The 21,424-nt window shown below is 49.3% G+C and overlaps 11 protein-coding genes across 11 annotated transcripts; 5 read left to right on the forward strand and 6 right to left on the reverse strand.

The window, feature by feature from the left end:
* Positions 1 to 49: 49 nt before the first annotated feature.
* OGAPODRAFT_17350 (uncharacterized protein) lies at positions 50 to 1,763 on the reverse strand. Its single transcript, XM_018355056.1, has one exon. The coding sequence runs from the start codon at positions 1,509 to 1,511 to the stop codon at positions 81 to 83; it is 1,431 nt and encodes a 476-aa protein (XP_018208528.1). The 5' UTR covers positions 1,512 to 1,763; the 3' UTR covers positions 50 to 80.
* Positions 1,764 to 1,802: 39 nt separating this feature from the next.
* On the reverse strand, positions 1,803 to 2,435 carry OGAPODRAFT_95715 (uncharacterized protein; the record flags this gene model as incomplete). The annotated part of the gene is made up of 1 exon (XM_018357797.1): positions 1,803 to 2,435. The coding sequence occupies one exon, from the start codon at positions 2,433 to 2,435 to the stop codon at positions 1,833 to 1,835; it is 603 nt and encodes a 200-aa protein (XP_018208529.1). The 3' UTR covers positions 1,803 to 1,832.
* A 154-nt stretch (positions 2,436 to 2,589) lies between these two features.
* On the forward strand, positions 2,590 to 4,080 carry OGAPODRAFT_17351 (uncharacterized protein). Its single transcript, XM_018355057.1, has one exon. It carries the CDS (start codon positions 2,600 to 2,602, stop codon positions 4,046 to 4,048), a length of 1,449 nt encoding a protein of 482 aa, XP_018208530.1. The 5' UTR covers positions 2,590 to 2,599; the 3' UTR covers positions 4,049 to 4,080.
* Positions 4,081 to 4,721: 641 nt separating this feature from the next.
* On the reverse strand, positions 4,722 to 4,997 carry OGAPODRAFT_17352 (uncharacterized protein). Its single transcript, XM_018355058.1, has one exon. It carries the CDS (start codon positions 4,911 to 4,913, stop codon positions 4,728 to 4,730), a length of 186 nt encoding a protein of 61 aa, XP_018208531.1. The 5' UTR covers positions 4,914 to 4,997; the 3' UTR covers positions 4,722 to 4,727.
* A 147-nt stretch (positions 4,998 to 5,144) lies between these two features.
* OGAPODRAFT_17353 (uncharacterized protein) lies at positions 5,145 to 7,685 on the forward strand. The gene has a single exon (XM_018355059.1). The coding sequence runs from the start codon at positions 5,182 to 5,184 to the stop codon at positions 7,573 to 7,575; it is 2,394 nt and encodes a 797-aa protein (XP_018208532.1). The 5' UTR covers positions 5,145 to 5,181; the 3' UTR covers positions 7,576 to 7,685.
* Positions 7,686 to 7,725: 40 nt separating this feature from the next.
* OGAPODRAFT_17354 (UDP-glucose pyrophosphorylase, catalyses the reversible formation of UDP-Glc) lies at positions 7,726 to 9,684 on the forward strand. Its single transcript, XM_018355060.1, has one exon. The coding sequence runs from the start codon at positions 7,754 to 7,756 to the stop codon at positions 9,236 to 9,238; it is 1,485 nt and encodes a 494-aa protein (XP_018208534.1). The 5' UTR covers positions 7,726 to 7,753; the 3' UTR covers positions 9,239 to 9,684.
* Positions 7,726 to 11,717, reverse strand: OGAPODRAFT_77994 (uncharacterized protein; the record flags this gene model as incomplete). Its single annotated transcript, XM_018356405.1, has 3 exons — positions 7,726 to 9,388; positions 9,466 to 10,016; positions 10,102 to 11,717. 3 exons carry the CDS (start codon positions 11,715 to 11,717, stop codon positions 9,327 to 9,329), a joined length of 2,229 nt encoding a protein of 742 aa, XP_018208533.1. The 3' UTR covers positions 7,726 to 9,326.
* Positions 11,718 to 12,472: 755 nt separating this feature from the next.
* Positions 12,473 to 13,327, reverse strand: OGAPODRAFT_36485 (uncharacterized protein; the record flags this gene model as incomplete). Its single annotated transcript, XM_018355324.1, has 1 exon — positions 12,473 to 13,327. A coding segment is annotated over one exon (855 nt), but the record flags the coding sequence as incomplete, so codon positions are not given.
* An 811-nt stretch (positions 13,328 to 14,138) lies between these two features.
* Positions 14,139 to 21,421, forward strand: OGAPODRAFT_17355 (uncharacterized protein). The gene is made up of 2 exons (XM_018355061.1): positions 14,139 to 21,307; positions 21,341 to 21,421. Exon 1 carries the CDS (start codon positions 15,977 to 15,979, stop codon positions 18,449 to 18,451), a length of 2,475 nt encoding a protein of 824 aa, XP_018208536.1. The 5' UTR covers positions 14,139 to 15,976; the 3' UTR covers positions 18,452 to 21,307; positions 21,341 to 21,421.
* Positions 14,139 to 21,421, reverse strand: OGAPODRAFT_102999 (uncharacterized protein). Its single transcript, XM_018353149.1, has 2 exons — positions 21,341 to 21,421; positions 14,139 to 21,307 (listed from the first exon to the last, which is right to left on the reverse strand). Exon 2 carries the CDS (start codon positions 21,207 to 21,209, stop codon positions 18,492 to 18,494), a length of 2,718 nt encoding a protein of 905 aa, XP_018208537.1. The 5' UTR covers positions 21,210 to 21,307; positions 21,341 to 21,421; the 3' UTR covers positions 14,139 to 18,491.
* OGAPODRAFT_10223 (uncharacterized protein) lies at positions 14,148 to 15,602 on the forward strand (the record flags this gene model as incomplete). The annotated part of the gene is made up of 1 exon (XM_018353098.1): positions 14,148 to 15,602. One exon carries the CDS (start codon positions 14,148 to 14,150, stop codon positions 15,600 to 15,602), a length of 1,455 nt encoding a protein of 484 aa, XP_018208538.1.
* Positions 21,422 to 21,424: the final 3 nt, after the last annotated feature.

A 21,424-nucleotide genomic window follows, 5' to 3' on the forward strand; every position in this document is an offset into this window, starting at 1 on the left:
AATTTAGCGAAAAATAATTCTATAAAATAATATACTATGTGAGCATTATGCGTGTTTATTTAACGAGAGATCAAGCTCTATTAATTTGCGTCTCTCTTCTCGTCGGTACTCGAACTGTCCTCGGGAGAATCTGCTGGATCTACTGACTCCGTCGGCAACCTCCTCAACCTCGACGCAGTGGGACCTGGATAGGATACGTCTATAGAGCCTTCGTGGATACCGGCGATATCATTCGAATGGCTGGCGATTTTTGAGGTGATGCCTGCGGCTGATAGTCGCTTGCGCATTGCGTCCATATCGTCCCGACTCCTAGCGCTGCTTAAATGGCGGACAATTCGATCTTTAGTGGTTTCCTGACTTCTGGAACCGGTATCCGACTGTGCTTCCGCGTCCGCCTGCGTAGCTCGCCGACGCCAGCTGCCGCGGGTCAACGAGAGCCTGAGACCTGCGCCGTCCTCAGTTGCCTGTGCTATGCTCCGTTCGCGCTCCAGGGGCTCGCCCATGTCATATACAGGGAACACTCCGCTAGGCGAGCGTTCGGTAGTGGACGGAGCATACGTTTGCACGTCTGGCGGGTTGTAGTTGATGGTGCTATTGAGCGAGGTAACGGCCGAGTGGCTAGGGGCGCGTACCACCCTGGAGTCCATGTTCAGCTCCGGCTGCTCGTCGCGCTCTTCATAGTCTGGAAGATGCAGCTGTTTCATGTCCTTTTCAATCACCACAAGATGCAGGTACCACGGAATAACCACTCCGAAAAACGATCCTCCTACAATGTTGCCCAGCGTAGCAGGAAGAAAGAGCTTCCAGAAGTATCGGCCCCATCCAAACGAGCACTTGTTTAAAAGCCCTACCGGAACCAGAAACATGTCGGCCACGCAATGGGTGAACCCCATGGCCACAAATGTGAAAATCGGGAGATATATCATTATGAGTTTGACGTGTAGTGGTTTCACCATTATTTGCAAATAGACAGCGAGACACACAAAGAAATTCCCAGCAACGCCTTTCAAAAACGTCTGCATGAAAGAGAATGCCTCCTTGTCTTCTGCTATTGCACGGGACTCTTCCACATAGGATCCCGAGGACGTGATACCAGAAACATGACAGAATAAATACACCACAAAAACGGTGGCACCTAGATTGACCCAGAGTGAAACAAACCAACTCGTGAGCAGGTCCACCACCGACACTGCCCCTCGCATCACTCCAACAGAGAAAAAGAGCACATTAGAGTTGAATAGCTCCATACCCATGGAAATGACGAAAAACAACCCAATCGAGTAAACGCTTCCCTGCAACAAACTGACCACCCCGACAAACCCATGATGAACCAGCCCTGGATTCAATGCGTGCACCATCAAGTCGAGCATTCCTCCGGAAGAAAAGAGAAAGGCCCCGATGATCGAGTTGATAACCAGGATGTGCGGCTTCAGTCTGGACTTCTTCATTGCCGTGGCAACGACGGCCAGGGCAGCCTCGTGAACCGTTAAATAGTATGTGTCATCTGCCATCAACAGTATTGCGGAAAAATTTCAGAATCTAAAGGAAATGATTCCAAGCTTCCCACCCCTTGTGGCTCCTTTTTGAACGCTTGCAAGCTTGAGTCCGTCTTACCCGGTGATCATGATTGGATGTTTGCTGGTGTAAGGTGTGGCTGTAGGGGTGTCGGGTCTCAGGTGTGTGTATACTGTGCTGGAAAGTTTTAACGTTTTTGGGGCCGCTTTTCGGATAAACTGTTTTACGTAACGAAATCAAAATATACCAGGCAAAACTCCCGTTAAAGGCGCAATAAATTAAGGAACATGCATTTTCGCGCGACAAAGTCATTCTATTTACGTGATCAGAGTCAGTAGCAGCGTGAATATGAGGGTCGACAAACAGTTGAGCGGGAATATGAGATCTTCACGCATATGGAAAAAGCATAGATACGACACCAACGGCCACATCATGTAGTAGTACTTGAGCGACTGGATATATGTTGTTCGTAAATGGGTGTAAAGGTCCTGCCGTTCCCAGATACAGTTATACAAAATGAACAAGAATTGAAACATGAGCCCACCAAATGTCTGATCGTACACAAACCTCATGATTTTGGTGTCTACCTTAGACACCAGCAACCTAATCCATAAAGTGGTAGCTGCTCCGTTGAATATTCCGTAGATATAAAATTTGATATGCTTAGATAGACTGATTGTGCGTTGGTAAAATTGGTTCAACGACTGCGCCAGACATGACGTTTGCGCTCCTAGAAGAGCTCCCGCCAATAGCGGATGGTACTCGTTTATGTGATCGTAATAGATGTAAATTATGTACAGCAGAAATACCTGGAGGGCGATCACGTAACTGAAACGTTCGCGTATAAGGTCGTATTTTTCGTACTCAGAAGCTGCCAGTCTCTTCTCTTCTTTGTGGTAGGGCAGCACTTCTTCGGGCATTGAACGTTATCGTGTCTTTTTCGAAAAAAAATATAGTGTCTTGTGTCTGCACCGCCGCAAACGAGCGCGCACCAAATTATTTTTTATTGAGCTCTCTCGTTCAGGTTCGTAAAATCAGATCATTTTGTGCTATAAAAGGTGTGCTTTTGGAACCATTTTTCTTAATGTACGACGTGATTGTGGTTGGTGCGGGAGTGGTCGGGCCATGTATTGCCACGGTGATGGCTAGACAAGGCCGCAAGGTTCTGATTGCCGAGCGTGAATGGGCAAAGCCAAACAGGATTGTTGGTGAGCTGTTGCAGCCCGCAGGTGTGAAAGCACTCAAGCAACTTGGCATGATTGGTGCCATAAACAATATAGATGCAATCCAGGTTGACGGGTACTACATTTCGTACAATGGCTGCCATGTGGAGATCAAATACCCCGACAAGAGCGTCCTTCCTGATATCGACACCGAGCCCGTGCCCGGCGCTTTGAAGCTTGGAAATGAGGATAAGCTGTACACAGACAGCACTTTGAACATGTCTGAATGGGATAGCACGCCCACAGTCCATGGAGTGGCCTTCCACCACGGAGACTTTCTCATGAACCTACGGGGGCTGTGCTTGGCAGAGCCAAACGTAACCAAAGTGGAGGGCAACGTCACAGAACTTATCCGCGAAGATGGAAGAGTCGTTGGTGTGAAGGTGGCCGGCAAAGACGAGTACCGTGCCAAGCTGGTGATATGTTGCGACGGAATCTACTCAAAATTCAGAAAGGAGCTCTACAAGGACAGACAGCCGGATGTCGCGTCGTATTTCGTGGGGTTGGACCTAGAGGACGCTGAGCTTCCTCTCAAGAACCACGGCCATGTGATACTCGGCAAACACGCCCCTATCCTGGTATACCAAATCAGCCCCCGTCACACACGGATTCTATGTGCGTACCGCGGCGCCCAGCTACCAAAGCAGAAGGAAGTTCTTGAGTATCTGAGGTCGCAGGTCCTTATATCTTTGCCGGAGAAACTGAAGCCATCATTTGAGAAAGCTTTGAGCGCAGAACAGAACGTGTACAAAAGCATGCCAAACCAGTATTTGACTGCCAAGCCAAATACGATTCCTGGCCTGATCTATGTCGGAGATTCGCTCAACATGAGACATCCACTGACAGGCGGGGGCATGACAGTTGGCCTGAACGATGCTGTTCTGCTGTGCAAGCTGTTGGCACCCCTTTCCAGCGAGGAATTCTTGGATGAGGGTGTCATGCTAGAAAAAATGCTCACCTTCCATGGTGAACGCAAGCCACTGGATGCAGTGATCAACACTCTTTCCATTGCGCTCTACACATTGTTTGCGGCGGAATCCAAATACCTTGAGCTTCTGCAGCGGGGCTGCTTCGCCTATTTCCTGTGTGGAGGGGACTGTATCTCGGGCCCCGTGGGGCTCTTGTCCGGCATGCTGCAATCGCCTGGTCTACTGTTCTATCATTTCTTCCGCGTCGCGTTCTACAGCTGCTATCTCAACTTCTGTGACAAAGGATTTCTACGAAGTCCACTTGCGCTTTGGGAAAATATCTGCACCTTGTCTATTGCCGCTTGTGTGCTGCTACCCTACTTGATTAAAGAATTAATGTAGATCCAGAATATAAATGACACCAATAATATGATAAACCGTTCCGACACAAGACGCTTTGCGGGGGCTAGATGGCTGCAATTTGCGTGACAACTGATAAGCGTACGCCATAGCTTATCTATGCAATCTCGGAGTAGATAAATAATAGGGTCTCCCAAACATCACATAACAAATTAACCAGCAAAAATGTCCTTCTTCTGTTGCCCAAAGAACTGCAACCGTGCACCGAGCGTGGTTGCAAAAAGTGCAAGAAGGCCGGTCCGCTGACGGCTATTGCTCTGCAACTTGTTATCGGGCCAAGAGAACTGCAAAAGCATACATTGCACGGTTTGCCAGGTGGAACACTACTTTTGAGCACTTCGATGCGTATGATAGTACAACGTATGGCTTTTTGAGCCGAAAATCGGGTTTTTAGCTTGATTACTTACAGTCTTGCTACTCCGTAGTTGTAGACAGGATTTCGGATAACTCTCGAGCTTTACAGCATGCGCTATTTTGGCCTAACTAGCAGACTCGCACATACGGCTAATGGAAAATTAATTGCCTACGATAAGCTTGGATATCCGAATATCCGACCCTGAGTTCTGCTGGTAGAAATCATGCAATTTTATCAGGGAACGAACGGGAAGTACACAAGAGGCTGTGCTTCGCTGAAAAAAATTTATTCAGCGGAGATCCAAATTTAGTTTTCATTGAAAATGCCTTGTTCGTGTTCATCTTCTAAGGGCTGTGTTTGCGAAGCAGGATGCTCGTGCTCGCATTGCCAAGAAAAGAAGCCAGAATCCGTGTGCTCGTGCGGACGGTGTGCTTGCAAGGACGACTGCAATTGCTCTGACTGCAAGACCTGCGAGGAGAAGAAGTGAAGCATTTTGCCCAAAAAAAGGATTTGCTAGTGTTGAAATTCGCTAGTACTATGTATATCGATACTGTGAATATTGCTAATCATCATGGCTAGAATCATTGTAGAGACATTGAAACATTTCCCTAGAGGCAAATTCTTCAAAATGGGATTTTCCCCGTCCAGGCTGTTTAGTCGCGACGATTTATGGAATTTAATGGCAACAAACTTTTCTGTAATGAGCGAACAAGTCGTCTATTCCTCGTCCTTGCTATTTGGAAAGCCGCCTCAAGAGGCAATGGAGGCACTCAAGCTGCGCCACACGCAGTTGAAAACCATCAACCACGAGCTGGCGGAATGGTTCACCGCGTACGGCCGGCTCCGACTCCAGTATGTTGACCAGCTCAAGGCCCTTCTCAACAAGGGAGACAGTCTGCTGACGAGCCTCGACAACCCAAAACTACACAATGCGACCGTTGACTCACTTGGCCTGGCCACCCCAATGTGGACAGGCGTTTTGAATATAGTCCACAAAGAAGCCGAGCTACTGGACTCCAGCACCCGGAAGATGGGAAGGGACATGATAGCACCATTGAAAGTGTTTGGCCGCCACAATGACTCGAATCTAATTGAAATGGATGAGCTTGTGGGTCTGGCTTCGTCAATTTCTCAGAAAGAGGCTCACGGCGACGTGGATGCCCTGAGGACCGAGTGGAGCGAAAGAGCTCCGTACTTTTTTGAGGTGTTCGAACGCTACGATTACAACCGGCTTGTGCTCTTGAAGGATGTGTTTTTAAAGTACCAGACCGACGTGAGCGACGTTCTAGACACTTTCAAAAAGCTGAACGAGACGGCACTAGAGCACACGCTAAGTTTCAATCCGCCGGACGAGATCCAGCGGTTTTCGGAGGCCGTCTCGGCCAAGACGCTGCCAATTGAGCTGACCAAGGAGGCTCCTCCTACCAAAAAGGCCCAGGACAACGGGTTCACCGCGACTCCGAAACCCTCGCACCGCAAGTCCCGGATCCTCAGTCTCGCAAGCTCCAAGACTGAGCACTCGTCTCCAACAAAATCCAGACATCCGGCCGCTCCGTCTCCATCCCCAGAGAAGAAACCAAAGGAGAAACACGGTCTACGGTCCAAGTTTGGGACCATGCTGCGCGGAGGCAGAAAGAAGAAGAGCGACGCCCACAGCCTCAACAACACCGCTATTGCAGAAAGCGAGCTCTCGTCCGTGGTGAGCAGCCCTGCGCCTGCTACGGAACGCAGCGAGCCCAGCGTAAGCGAGAGAGCCACTCCGCAGGCTTCCACTCCAATCTCCGAGACTCCGCCAACCCAACAGCCCCTGGCACAAAACGTTCCGGAAAACGTTCCTGAAACTGTCCAGGCGACTGCCCCTTCCTCTGCCGCGCTGGCGAACGGCTATCCGGCCATGCAACCTACAAGGCGGTCCAACTCGATGGCCAGCGAGCTCACGAACAGCTCTTCCATTCAGCCGTCCTATAGAGGTTCCACCAGCTCTCTGGCCTTTGCTTCTGCAGGCACAGTTCCTACCTCGGCTCCGGATCCTGTCCAGAAGACCGTTCCTGTGGTTTCTCCTCTCCCCGAGGCTGCTCTTGAGTCCAGCGCTGAACCACCGGCTCCGCCAGTGCCTTCCGCAAGAAAGCACACCTCGACAGACGTTGGCTTTGGTCCGAGACAGCCGCACGGCTCCGCACCAGCTCCTCCACAGCAGCGTAGAATCAGTACCCTTGGCAGCTCGCTGGAGCAGGCGCCAATGGCACCAAATGCTACCGGGTCCACAATGTTGTCCAGAACTAACACCGGCACCGGTGGCCTGTCCAGCGGCCAGATCCGGCACCCTAACCTCACGCAGCCCGGTCTGAATGCGTCGGTCGTGGAGATCTACAATGCCTCGTTCAAAGACGGCGAGGTCACCGGGTGCAACGTGATTGGTGAGGTTGCCTTCAGCTACCTGTTGGATAAGAGCGTCCAAAAAATTCCGTCCAAAATCGAGCTCCAGTTGTCGTCGTCGGGTGCATTGCCAAGTTTTATCACCAATCCGATGTTCATCCAGCAAAACCAACAAGAACCTAACCATTTCACGATCATGGATCCGTCGCAGATTCATTTGCGCACAGTGGGTGGGCTCAAGTACATGCTGAATAGCTCCAAACCACCGATCGTGGTGCATCCTATCTGGAAACACGAACAGAGCCAGTCGACGGTAATCATCTCCATCAAGCCTTCCGACGAGCTGCTGCCTCTACTCGAGTCCGGTTCTATTGAGCTTGCCAACCTCATGGTGTCTGTGTCGATCACCGGGGCACAAGCGGCATCTGCAGCTACCAAGCCGTCCGGGTCGTTCAATAGAGAGAAAAATAGAGTCACGTGGAACTTGACGTCGACTCCGTTCGTGTTTTCCGCGTCGCACCACGAGGAACGACTAATTGCGCGGTTCATGACCAACGGAGTTGCCAGAGAGGCCGACGCCGGTATCCAGCTTCGGTTTACGATCAACAGCGAGACGGGAGCTGAACTTGTCTCGCGACTGAACACCAACATCGGCATAAAAGCGCTCTCCGACACCGCCGAGGACCCGTTCAGCTCCACGGATCATATCGAGGAGGAGTGGAGCCCCGTCACGACGCTCCAGACGATAATCGCCGGCAGCTACTCGGGGCATGCTTAGTTGCTCTCTGCGGTGCAAGGATGTGTAGGTTGTGATTCGGCTCGGAGAACGACATAGTTTTTCTATTCTGTAGTCGGTCGTGCGCGGTCGCACCCTTAAGGACAAACAGGTTATAAGAATTTAGATTTCTTTTCTATTCCATCAGATATAATCGCTGTGACGTCCTCATTCATCTACCATGAGTAAGCACGCCAAGTCCCAGAGCACCTACGCTTTTGAAAACACCAGTACCAGCGTTGCTGCGTCTCAAATGAGGAACTCCCTCAACAAGATGATCGACGCCGTGGAAGATCCCGAGGTCAGGGCCAAGTTCGAGGTCGAGATGGATTCGTTCTTCTCCCTGTTCAGACGCTACCTTGCAGACAAGGCCTCAGGGACGACCCTGGACTGGAACCAGATCCGCTCGCCTACCCCTGACGAGGTTGTTGCCTACTCCAGCTTGCAGAATGGAGACAATAGCAACCTTTCGAAATTGGCGGTGTTGAAGCTGAACGGAGGTCTGGGTACCTCAATGGGTTGTGTGGGTCCCAAGTCTGTCATTGAGGTGAGAGATGGCCAGTCGTTCCTGGATCTGTCTGTTCGCCAGATCGAGCACCTCAACAAAACCTATGACACCGACGTGCCATTGCTGCTGATGAATTCGTTCAATACCAACGATGACACCCAGATCATTGTCAGAAAGTACCAAGGTCACCGTATCCGGATCAGAACCTTCAACCAGTCCAGATACCCTAGAGTGTTCAAGGACTCTCTTTTGCCTGTTCCTCAATCTTACGACGACAAGTTGGACGCCTGGTACCCGCCAGGACACGGCGACTTGTTTGAGTCTCTGGTCTCCTCTGGTGAGCTGGATGTTTTACTGGAGCAAGGCAAAGAGATCTTGTTTGTTTCCAATGGTGACAACCTCGGTGCTACCGTCGACACCAAGATTTTGAACCACATGGTTGAGACGGGGGCAGAGTACATCATGGAGCTGACAGACAAAACTAGAGCCGACGTTAAGGGTGGTACTCTGATCAATTACAATGGCCAGGTCAGATTGCTCGAGATTGCTCAGGTTCCTAAAGACCATGTCGAGGACTTCAAGTCCATCAAGAAGTTCACCAACTTCAATACCAACAACCTGTGGATCAACTTGCGTGCTATCAAGCGTCTGGTGGAAGCCAACGCCCTCGAAATGGAGATCATTCCAAACAGCAAGTCTATCAGCGTCGGAAACTCTGAGATGCAGGTGCTGCAATTAGAAACCGCTGTTGGTGCTGCCATCAGACACTTTAAAGGTGCTCATGGTGTGGTTGTTCCAAGGTCCAGGTTCTTGCCAGTCAAGACCTGTTCCGACCTGATGCTTGTCAAGAGTGATTTGTTCAACTTGCAACACGGTGCTTTGAAACTCGATAGTGCTAGGTTTGGCGGTGCTCCGCTGATCAAGCTGGGATCGCACTTCAAGAAAGTCTCCAACTTCCAGCAACGTATCCCTCACATGCCAAGAATTCTTGAACTCGACCATTTGACTGTCACTGGTAACGTTTACTTCGGCAGAGGTATCCAGCTTAAGGGTACTGTGATCATTGTCTGTTCGGATGGTCAAAGAATCGACATTCCTAACGGCTCCATTCTGGAAAACGTTGTCGTCACCGGCAATTTGACCATCTTGGAACACTAATAAAAATTAAATACATCTAAGGAATATTTATCTTCTTGCGTCACCGTAGTTTTGTTCGAACTGCCGCATCTCCTTTCCAAGCCTCCGTTTACGCTTTCTCTCCATCACCTTCTCGCGCTGCTTGCTCTTCATGTTCTGGAATCTTGCAACCTGAACCAGCTTCCGTTTGTCGCTGCGCTTCACAAATTCCTTTCCTGTCTTCTTTTTGTAGTCTTTGATCACCTCACGCTCCAGATCTTTGTTCTTGAGAGCATCTAAACGTGACTTGGTGCTCTTTGCGATGTAATCAAGATCCTGCAACTCTTTTTCGCTCAGTTTGTTGCGCTTTTTCGGATCTTTCAAAACACTCTGAACTTGCTCCAGCTCCTTTTGTCGATACTCATCCAAAAACTTGTAATTTCGCCGAACCTCGCTCTCGTTTACTTTTCCAAATGCAGAATCGAATCGTATGTCATGATATTTTGTCTTTGCGTACTTTGTGCCATCAAGCAACCCGGGGATTTCTCGCACCTTCGGAACCGGCTTTTTTGCAGACGTCTCGCTAGGAGCATGTTTGTTTTTCTTCTTTTTCTGAGGGTGGTTCTTTTTGCTTGGCTCTTCAAAAAACCCGCCATCCGAGTCTGATTCTGCTTCCGAGTTCCTATCTTCTTCATCTAGTTTCTTCTGCGCAGCAGACAGAGCTCCAAACGACAGCGATGACAAAGAGTCATTAGAGACTTCGCTCGAGTATGCATCTTCGTCCTCGCTGTCGAGATCATGACGAGAAAACTGAGGCCTTCTAGACATGATACAATATATCTAAATTTTTTGAAAAAAAATATTTTGGTCTACAAGGCTGTGAATCCTATTATTTATTACATTACTTATTCAAAGAATAGTACTTATATATGCCACGTTCGGTGAACTCGCCTGGAAATGCCAACTCATCGTTTTGAAACAGACCCTTGGAGCAGTTGATTTTCCTCGAAGCGTATTTCAAAAAAGCCGGACGCTCAATCTTTTGCATAATCTTTCTACCTGTGTTGATGTCAAAATACACCAGGTTATTATTGAAGTTCAAAGATTGGCCATTCAGCTCTTTCTTAAGCTGCAGCTCATTGAGCTTGAATACCCAAGCTCGTCTGCCTTTTCCGTTATCATTGTAGGTTTTCCAGATCTCAAGAGCACCGTTGTTGTAAACTCTGAGCTTACCGGTGGTATCGTCAAGCAAGTCAACTACTTTGTAGTCCACCTCAATCGCTTGTAATGTTGGGCAGCATGTCAGCAGCTGGTTATTGTCCAAAGACCATCTGGTGATATTTTTGTTTCCTGTGAGATCAATAAATTTGAGGTTGTGCAAGCTTGACAGAACTAGTAGTAAATCATCGATAGAGAGTTGCGAATGAGCGATCACGAGACTTTCAAGCGCGGGAAATCTCTCGGCAATGAGCATTAAATGTTTGGGCTCGACGTCGACGCCGGCCAAATTAAGGTAACGGAGATTTGAAGCGTTCATATTTCCAAGCAAAAACGTCAGTGTGTTGGTGTTAAACGGAGATGCAATGTTTGTGTCGACCTGCAAGTTGAGCCAGAGCAGAGAGTCGTTGTTGACTGCTGGATGTTTGGTGAGAAACTCGATCAGGTGTCGAGCGGCTCCAAGACGGGAGCAACGTGCAATCGATAAATGGGTGAGCCGTGCGGACTCCTGGAGACTCTCGTTGAGGGTCTGGATGGTGACTTGCGTGTGGCTGAGATCTAGCCGCTCCAATGCAGTGAGGTTGCGTAAAATGCTGGTAAATGCTTCGTTCGTGAGGTCTGTACATTCGTGGAAGGAGAGGTTTTTGACGTTGGAGTTGGGGAATATGTGCAGGTTCGCAAAGCTTTGAGAAAAGCCGATACCACTAGAGCCGCAGAAATCCACAGCTTCCAGTTTTGGTAGTTTGTTGAAAAGGTGATCAACTACCATGCCATCGATATCGCCCTCAATGCTCTCACTGGCAAGAAACTCTGTGAGGTTCGGAGTCAGCTCCAGACACTGGAGAATGGTTTTGTGTGTTACCATTTGGATCTCTTGCATCATCTGACCTGTTCTCCCCAGTCCAACTGAGGTGAACTCCGAGAAATCCAGAAATTTTACATAGCTTCCGAGAATATTGTTCTTTTGCAAATTTCTGAGAAATCGGTCAAAAAAAATGGATCTGGTAAAGTTTGCGTATCTGAACACATATTTGAGACTGAGCAGATAGAAGGCACTGTTCACCAAACTGATCGACCGGCAAAAGTCCTTGGTGTTAGCATTCAAAGAGTAAATTTTGTCGGTGTCGTTATAATAAACATATCCAATTATTTTGTCCAGCAGTTCATACGGCAGAGGGGAAAGAGCATCGAGCTGGTCCAGCTTCTGCTGCTGAGCCAAGAAGAACTCGTTAGGGGTATTGGCAGACTCAGGAATACCGCCGAAAATAAGCTCTTGGGCGGAATTGAGTTCCAATGTAGTCATAAGAAGGGGAAAGATTTTTCGAGGGGGTCGAGCCCTAATTATATGCAAGGTTGCGGTTATACAATGAGTAGCTATTGGTTACCGCACTTCTTGAAAGGACACCCTGCGGTCTACATGCCTGGCAACAACAGGCAGCGCGTGCTCTGGTGATGGCGTTGACGATAGTGTTGTTGTTCGGTAAAGGAAGGACCTTTTGGTCCGATATATCACGGACGCTGCACAGCCTTGGCGCCGTTGGATTTGACGGAGAGCAATTTTTTTTTTTTGAAGACCAAAAAAAAAAACGAAAGCGGCAGTTTCTTTTTGTCTTGACAGAAAACCCGTGCACCGCAAAGCGCTCTCGGGCCGCACTAGGCTTAGTGGTTGCCGGCAAGCCACAACAGATGCGGTTTCAAGTTGTCTGTGCAGTACTTGTTGATAGCCTCTTTCGACTTGCGGTCGTGCGGGAAGTGCTTGTCCAGGTAGGAGCAGCGCACTTCCGAGTAACAAATATAGTCCACCATGATTCTCCATAGAGTGGCCTCGAGGTCGTTGCCAAAGTTGTCGTTCTCGCCAAACATGCGGATCCTGTCGCCGTTCTCCTTGACAATAAAGCCGTCGTTGATAAGCTCGATTGGCAGCAGTCTTGGATAGTTGACTTTGAAGAAGAGAGCAGATTTTCTTTCTGAGGCGTCGTTGAGGTACTTTTTGAACTCCTGGTCGGTGATCTTGTCCGGGTTTGTTTCGTATTTCTCTTTGAAAGAGTTAAGCGAATAAAAGTCCACAGTTGGGTCGAACTGGAGCATTCCCACGCCGCGGAACTCGCCGTTATACCAAAAACCGTTGGCTTCCGTGGCTGTTCTTGTTTGATAGTATGGCATTTTGAGCGCGGTGGCAGCAGCGGCAAACGTCTCTTTTTCTCCTGATGAGCTTGCCTGGACAAGGAGCGGGTAAAAATAGCCCTCACCGTACAGATTATAGTACAGAGCAAGCAGCATGGTTTTCCAATGGGCTTTTTTGTTAATCATCAGCTCGCCGCTGTCATTGGAGACGTCGGGAATGGCTCCGCGACGGTCGTGCAGTGGGAAAACGCTCTCTGCTTTGGACGAGGTGACATATTTTGATTCTGGCAGCTCGATCACAGAGTCCCGAACCAGCGTGTTGTCCACTGAGAGACCGGCCGCAAGATACCAGAAAGGAGACGTTTTTCTTTTCCAGAAGTCTGGCCATAGAACCAGACCGTGTGAGTTGAATGGCTCAGAGGTGAAAATGGACTCGTCCAGAGACTTGATGAGCAGCGTTTCGCTTTCCAGGAGTAGCACGTTCTGGTAGTTGGACGTCAGCAGGGCCAGCGACCTATACATGTTGGAGTTGATGTTGAAATCTGTGAAAAACAGTTCTTCCTCCTCGGCCGTCTTGATGCCCAGTTGTTCGGTCATCACCACGCACTTTGCGTTCAACTGTGGAAGATAAATGTCACAGATCTCGCGGTCTTGCAAATAGTCAGACATCCGCGGCAGCATCATCTCAACAGGCAAGGATCCGCCCATCCGTCTAAACATTCTCGTGCACAGCAGCGCCAGCCACGAAAGATCGCCGCCGCCGAGAATGATCACACCGTTACCCCTGTACCGCATCACCTCGTCGTACTCTGGCAGAAGCTTGACAAAGTTGTGGTGTGCATTCTTCACACCCGACACAAACTCGTGCGAAAAGCGACCAATCGCAGAAAGTCTCTTAGAAGTGGGGACGGTCTCCTGGTCATGGCCAGATTCGTCATACTCAAAAGGGTCCAGCTTGACAGGCGGCTTGTTTTGCTCGATGAGCTTGAATATCTCTCTAAACTTGTTGGTCTTGGCGAGCTCGCGATCTAACAGCTCCTGCTGTGGATCCACATTCGCAGCGGTTTTTTTACTTTGCGATAAATTGTTCAGCCATGAGGTGTAATTAGAGGAAATGATCTTTTGTTGGATCTGAGGAGAAGTGGAGGTGAACAAGAAAAGGAAAAGCGACACGACGCCGACGGCCAGCAACAGCACCCGTGCGGGATACCGATAGTAGTACGCGAGCGCGCGGGTCTTGAAGTACCGGTAATTCTTATTGAAAGAGCCCATAAATTTCACCTGCCAAATGAAAACGCGTTTTTTCCAACAAGGTGCAGTACGGAGCAAAAGTGTGGGTGCTTACGTAACGTCTTTATACTGTTTTAGCGTTTTCAAGATCTCAAGAGTCCTGTTACCCGGCCTGTGGTTGTCTGTGGCTCCCGTGCGCCATGCGCTGGAGGCCAAGCAAGAATGCGGGATACACGCAAAAAGGTGGAAATTTCTCCGGGTGCTACAGCCCCTGGCCATCATGCCGATTATGCATCCCGCGCTATCCCGCATCTCTGATAACTAATACACTCTAGAGATCGTATAAAACACCTTGACGAGCTCCTTCCCATGACACTGAATGTTTGAGGAAACGCTGAATGGATTGAAGGCTGCGGGAAGGCCGCTGCTGGTCCACCTGTGGCACAAATATGTGCTTGTGCCCATCGGGACGCTGCTGATGATGCTGCTTTTGTATGGCATCAACGAGATAATCAAAAAGACGACGATTAATTTCCCAGCATCGGTGTGCTTGATGCTGCTTATGTATGGAGGGCTGAGTCTGAACTCGTGGCTTTTTGGCGAGCATCGCACTGATGTGTTTTTAAAATTGGTGGATATTCCGTGTGGATTCGCGCTTCGATGGATGAATTTATACTTCACGCCTCCCTTTGTGACGCTTGTTCTGTCAGATAAGGTGAGCGTGGCGGAGGCTTTCACCATCATGGCGGTGTATATTGTGGGTTACATTTTCACGTTTGGGTTCATGGCCTATTTTACGTGGGGGTTGCAACTTTTACTTGGCACGTACAAGCTTCACGTGAAACAGGACGAAAAGGACGAGGAGAGCCAAATCCCAGAGTCGAACCAACAGGATGAGGTGAACGACAATGCTAGCAAGCAGTCTTCGACTTCTACAACGAAAGAGACTCCGTGGGAGGACAAAGTGCGGGACTTTGTGCTTGAATGGATCGACTTCTTCATCTACGGTCTTCTATTCATTGCTGGCATCCCCGTCTACTTTGTCACGGGCTACGAGATGCCTGTGCAGCTAGCTACTGCAGTGTTGCTATTCCGGGCGTGCTTGTTCATCCCGGCCAAGCTTCGCCGCTTCCTGCATCCGATCTTGATCAGTTTTGCTCTTTGTTTGCTGGTGTATTACATTCTTTCGCTGATCAAAGGCCAAAATTACTTTACTTGCATAAGGCATTACAAAACGGGACGGACCTACTTGACGCTCTTTGACAGTAAGACGTACCCAGATTGGCCGGGAGCAGGCGACTTTCTGCTTTCGCTGATGGACATCTCCATTGTGTCCCTTTCTCTGTCGATGTACAAATATCGAGGCGATTTGAAGCGGCATTTTGCCTCGGTCCTCCCTCCAATCATCTTGTGCGCATTTATGTCATTTTTCATATACCCCCCTGTGTGCTATCGGTTGGGCATCTCTCCGGCCCGGTCGCTGGGTTTTACGGGCCGGTCGGTGACGATGGCTCTCGGCATACCACTGGTGACTGCTTTGGAAGGATCCACGCAGCTCATGGCGGTGACCACGATCATCAGCGGAATATTGGGAGTGCTGGTGGGCGACTTTATAGTGTTCAAAATGTTCCGTGTGCGCAAGCACGACTTTGTGAGTCGCGGTGTGTCGTTTGGTTTGAATTGTGGAGCCGTGTCGACGTACTACCTCACCGTGGAAGACCCGCCAGCAGGAGCGATGAGCGCATTGTCGTTTACCTTTTTCGGAACGCTGATGGTCATTCTGAGTGCCATCGACCCCTTGGTTAGAACCGCGCAGAAGCTTGTTGGGTGGTGACTATGACGTCTGCGGGGCACCCCCAAGCCCCCATAGTGGATTGTGAGGCGTCCCCGTCGGGGTGTACCATTTGTGCGCTGCTAATCTATGTAAATTTAGTCTGACCCGCGTCCGTTTCTCTATTTATTCCACACGCATTTCTATTGTTTGCGAGGGGGTGACGTGTAGTGGGGAAACACTACTCGAATTCCGTATATTATTCGAGCTTTCTTTTTCTGCACCGCTAATTGGTCACGCACACCGGATTCCCCAATCTATTGTTTCCCCAGAATTTTACCTACGATCGGCGGGGGTGCAGATGACGCATTTGAAAACGTCCATGTCAAATTATAAAAGCTGACACGGCTCCTGCTGCGCCAGTACGCATTTTCTCCATGTCTTGCGATCGGAAGAATCCCTGGAACATCATCAAGAACCCAGTCAACGGCAGAACAAGAATCTCCCAGGCCTGCGACAGATGCCGCAGCCGCAAAATTAAGTGCTCGGGCAAATCCGAAGACTCCCCTCGCTGCACCAACTGCGAGCGTGACGGCTTCCAGTGCGTTGTCAGCGACAAGCTCACCAGAAACAGTTTCCCTAAAGGCTACACCAAAAACCTGGAAAAGAAGCTGTTGGAAGTCGAGCTTGACAGAAATAAGCTGATGCTCGAATTGCGCGAACTCAAGAAAAAAAGCGGGGACGAACAGCTCACCGCAAATATGCACCCCTGCCGGGCATCCCGGCCAGAGACCCCCTTGCTGGTTGATGCCTCCGGCGCTCTTGTCATAGACCAGAACCTTGTCTCGCCGCTGCAGAAGTACATCGACCAGCTCCAGCTCAACATTTTCAATGGGTATGAAAAACAGCCCTCCGCGGTTTCCGACTCGGAATCCAAAATGTTGGCCAACTACCACATGAATCTCAACCGGTATTTGAACCTCGTGCTGTACAAGCTAATTTTCCCGCTGCTGGCAGACAAGGCCGAGCGCAGTCTCGACCACCTCATCTGGCTTTTTTTCAACGACCTCAACAAACTTATTCCGGTGCTCGACTTTGAGCTTTTCTACAATGACTACCTCTCCTTTATCAACAAGTACACTCCCGAAAGCTCCACGTACATTGAGAACGGCGACAAGAAGAAGAAATACCACGAATTTTTGCCAAAAGAACAGGACTTTCTCGTGAAGCTTATCCTGGTGCTCAAGTTCGCCCTGCCCACGCCTCGCACCGTGGCCCAGTCGTCGATTCTCAACAAGCAGTCGCTCAACCAGTTCGAGGAGGCCATCAAGCTGATCAACACGAAGAACCTCGCGTTCCTGTTCCGCAATATCAGCTTTGTTATGGACCCTTCGCTAGACAAGTTCGAGGTGGCCCTGCTGATGCTCTACTACCTGCTCAAATTCGAAAACTACCACATAAAAAAAGATGAGCGCCCGCCTGTCTCTTTCCTCAGAGACACTCTCAACGTGTGCATCTCACTGTGCCGCGTGCTCACGCTCAACAAAGACGTCGAGCACGTTTGCTTCACGCCAGAGCTGGCAGAGACACAGAAAATCCACAGACTCAAACTTTACTGGAGTCTGCACTCTTTGACCCGGCTTTTCGAGGTCTACTTCAACTTCAAGCTCGATCTGTTCGACCACCAGCCGCAGTCTCTGGAAACCGTGCGTTTGGCGGCCAAGGACCTGGATATCACCATAAAATTCGTCGACCTGCTGGATCTGGTGCCGCACAATTTTATGGAGCTGGGCGAGCAGGAACTTCTCCAGTTTGACGCTCAACTTGAAGCCTGGAACACGCTCGACCAAATGGCCACCAAGGAGAATACGCTCGCCGTCAACAAGCTGAAAACTTATTACAACTACTTCAAGCTCCACGTTTATCTGAGAACAGAGAGTCCCGATCTTGTTACGTTGTGCAACGAGGTGGTGCAGCTCGCCGGCGAGCTAGTGGAAAACGACCTCGAAAAACTCGCCCTCAACAGCTTCAACTTCCACCTCACCACTCTGCTGGCCCTCGTCAACGTGGCCAAGCTCGACAACCGCCCCGCCGAGTACACCTCGCTTTGTACACTATACTCGCAACTGGTGTCTGAGATACACTGTGACCCAGCAATTATCCAGCTTGTCAAACACATCACCAACTCTACAGGCTCCGACGACCTATACTCTTTCAACTACTACCTTGCACCTTCCTCGCTGTTCAGACGCAAGGACGCAGACCTCTTTGATCTCTCTGCCTTCGAAACGCCCTCTGAGTATCATTCGTTTGCTCCGTCAACGGACCCTGACATCGACAGGTCTTCCAAGCGTGCCAAGCGCACCACGTCGGGCTCGCCGCCGTCGCCGTCCTCCAGCGTCTTCTCGTCTGTGTCTAGGGCTTCTTCCATCTCCTCCAACAGACTGTCTGTTAGCTCTGCCGATGCTCCGTCCTGTCTGTTCCCGTCAGCGTCAGCTCCTCTGCAGAAAGACGACCTGCTCGCTAAAAAGGAGCGTAGTGCTCTCTATGAGACGTTTAGCCAGTCGGTCACGGGCAATCTCAACAACGGGCTGAGAAAGCTGCGTCATGAGGGCCGCAGCCGGTCGAAATCGGTTGTCGAGAAGTCCAAGAGCCACTACGATTTCGTCAAGCCGGAGTCGTTGATGCTGAACGACTTCAAGTTCGAGCTCAACGAGCAGCTCCTCGAAACAGAGCAGATGGATATTGCCCCTACAGATACCCTTGAGCAGTTTAGCAATCTTGAGAGTAACCTTGAAAGCGTCGACGTGCTCAACAGCACAGACAGAAAAAGGTCTTCCTCGTTTAGGGACGACGACGACCTCACTAAGCTAAAGGAGAAAGTTCTCAACATGAAGTATGCAACCACATAATATTCAATGACGATATATTCTATCTGTTTTTCACCTCGCTTTATAGCATCACCATCTCATTCTTCTCGTCTCGAGAGCTTCTTTTTATGTCCCATTTGTTCTTGGCAATGACAATCTTGCGCAGTAGAAGATGAACCAAGAACGAAAACGAGCCCACAAAACGGAAGAGTGCAAATCCAAAAACGCTCCATAGGATCACTGCCAGGTACTTGTTGTTTTTGATTGAGTCTGGCTGGTAAATCTGCGTGATGGTCATCACCAAAACTACGTTGGCAATTGTCCACAGGAGAACCACTCGCGAACGCACGTCTCTATAGTAGTCCTCGGAACTGATTTGTGGTTTCACAGCTCCACCGTCTCTCATCTTAACAGGGGTCTTTCTTCTCTCCTTAAGCTGGTACAGATTCTCTGTGTACATCGAGTCGATGTCTCTCTGGTCGCCCACAATCTCCAGCTTGATCACCTCTTGGCCCTCCTCATTGGTGACAATTGTGGCAGATCCCAAACTCGAAACAGGCTGGTTTTCTCCCTTCGTACCCCACGTGACATCGTGTGTGTTGCAGAAAGCGTAGATCTGCAGCAGACAGGTGTAGGCCGGCAGCAGGAAGAAGTACTGGATGGACGACGAGATAATGTGCCATGGGTCCAAATAAAGAATCGACATGAGCACGTACAGACCGTACGTGGACGCCAAACTGACGCAAATGGAGGCAAAGCTGAGACCCCCTGCGCTTCCAGCCTTGTTTTCTTTCACCATGAGCACCATGAAGTAGAATCCGGAAATGATCGCGTACGTGCCGCAAATGGTGAGCAGGATGACTGCTATCAAAAACAGTTTTGGAGCTCCCTGCGGTCTGTTGCCCATGGAGATCACTAACATGCCCAGTAGGGTGCATAAACACAGATAATTCATGATTTCAAACAGCACCTTTCCACCAGTACCTGCAAGATCGATGAGAGAGCCAGCAAGATAATAAAAGGTCAGATAGAAGTTGGAGATCGAGAAGAATGTGAACAATAATGTCAAGAACTGGTAGACGAATTCAATATGCAAGAAAAGCTTTCTCAAAGTCGAGTGGTCGGTTTTCCAAATTTGAAAGAATTTAGCTTGCGAATACACGGCAGCAAAGAATGCACCGTTCAGCCATCTTCTTCTTTGCGAGATGAATTCAGAGAGCGCCTCAGGAACATCTGTTTCTCCCTGAGCACTCTTCACATACTTGAGGACCCATTTGGCGTCCTTTTTGGCAACAAGCTCCCACGCAAGAATTCTGTCCTCTGCAAGATACATGTTGGCAGAGAATATTCCAGCGTCAGGAGCGCCATCGGTGTTCTCTCCCTTGAAGTAGGCATTTAGCGGGCCAGTGCCGTCTTCATGATTCTTCAAGGCGGCATATCTGTAGGCGGACAGTGCACCTGGCAAGACGGAGATGTAGCCAAACACGGACTCGCATGGTTTGTCGAGAATGTTTGACATTTTGTACTCAAAGTTCTGCGAAGCAACCAACGGATTGGCCAGTTTTTTCCACAATTTACCTTTCATGGCAACAATTTCTCCAGCTGCACCAGCGACGTTGGAATCGTAGTCAAACGCCTTCCAAAGGTTATAAACAGCGCTGTCACAAGGGCGGGTACCAACATCAAGAAGAACACACACTTTGGGCTCCAAAAGAGGACAAATTGCGTTGAACAGCCATCTATGGGAGTTAATCTTTTTGGCATTTTTTTCTTTCAAACAGAAAACCAATTGCACAGGGCAAATGCCTTTCTCGATACCACTGAACTTCAGATCCTCATCAATTGACAATTGAGCAGTGTACTCAAATAGATGGGCCTGGACCTCTTTCTGGTTGACAAGAGATTTGGCAATTCCTTCTTGGTAGATACCAATTGCAGAGAGAACTTGCAAAACGCCGGGAGAGATCTTGTTTCGTCCATCGGCAACAATCATGACAACGACTTTCTTCCAGGATTCCTTACCCCAGGTTCTACTATTCTGTCTTCTGGAAAGATAGGCAATGTTTCGGAACACTGCGTGCAAAGTTCTTGTCAAAGAAACCTCGTCTTCGTTATACATTGTAATGCAAACAACGATCTCTGTCTCTCTTCCCATGTCGCATGTTCTCAAACTGAAGCCTTCCTCAGCAAACTCGTCTGGACCTGTAGTAACCGCTGAATACTTCATGTAGTCGAACTCATCTTCTCCTTTGATCGGCAGGAAGTTGTAAAGTGTGGACGGAATTGGGTTATCGAGCACCAGATTACCATTTTTCGACTTGAACGTCTTTTGAGTGGTTCTGTAGTTGTTTCTTCTTGGCTGAAAGTCCTTTGGAAGCTCGTCAAAAAGCTTCCCATCAAGACTGGTGGTGAAATTGTATTCTTCATCGATAGTTTGGGATCCGAGAGTATCACGATCAAAAAGAGATGGATTGGTATCATTCTTGGCAAGGTGGGCCATTCCCATGCTCAAAGTGGACTGGGATGACTGGGAAGATTCTCTGGATGCGTCCAGCTTACTAACGGACGATTTAAACGGACTGGCATTAGCGGCTGTGTAGGCAGAGGCAGAAAAAATCGGCCGTGGGGACTCTAGAGTTCGGTCACTGCGCAAAGACTTGGTAAATTCATCACTCTTAGCACTAAATATGTCGTCATCATCATCGGAATTAGTTCTCACAAAAGCTGGTTTGGATCTGGTGGGAGACTCGCTCGTGGTGTAGGCTGCTCTCGGAGTGGCTCCCGTTTTCTCAGCTGCCATAATGAACCTGTTTGCCGTGCTATTTCCAAATAGCTCGGAATCGCTCCTTTTGAACGAAATTGCTGGCGAGTATTTCAAAGCTGCCTTTGACGGAGATTCTTGATGGTTAGTCAATTCGGGTTGCAACTTACGCTTCCTCGGGGATGATATCGGGGTATAAACGCTTTCCGGCTTTTTTGGAGACTCCGGGAAGTCTTCAAAGGGGTTTTCATTGA

This window comes from Ogataea polymorpha (genome assembly GCF_001664045.1).
Source record: "Ogataea polymorpha strain NCYC 495 leu1.1 chromosome Unknown OGAPOscaffold_7, whole genome shotgun sequence".
Lineage (NCBI taxonomy): Eukaryota > Fungi > Ascomycota > Pichiomycetes > Pichiales > Pichiaceae > Ogataea > Ogataea polymorpha.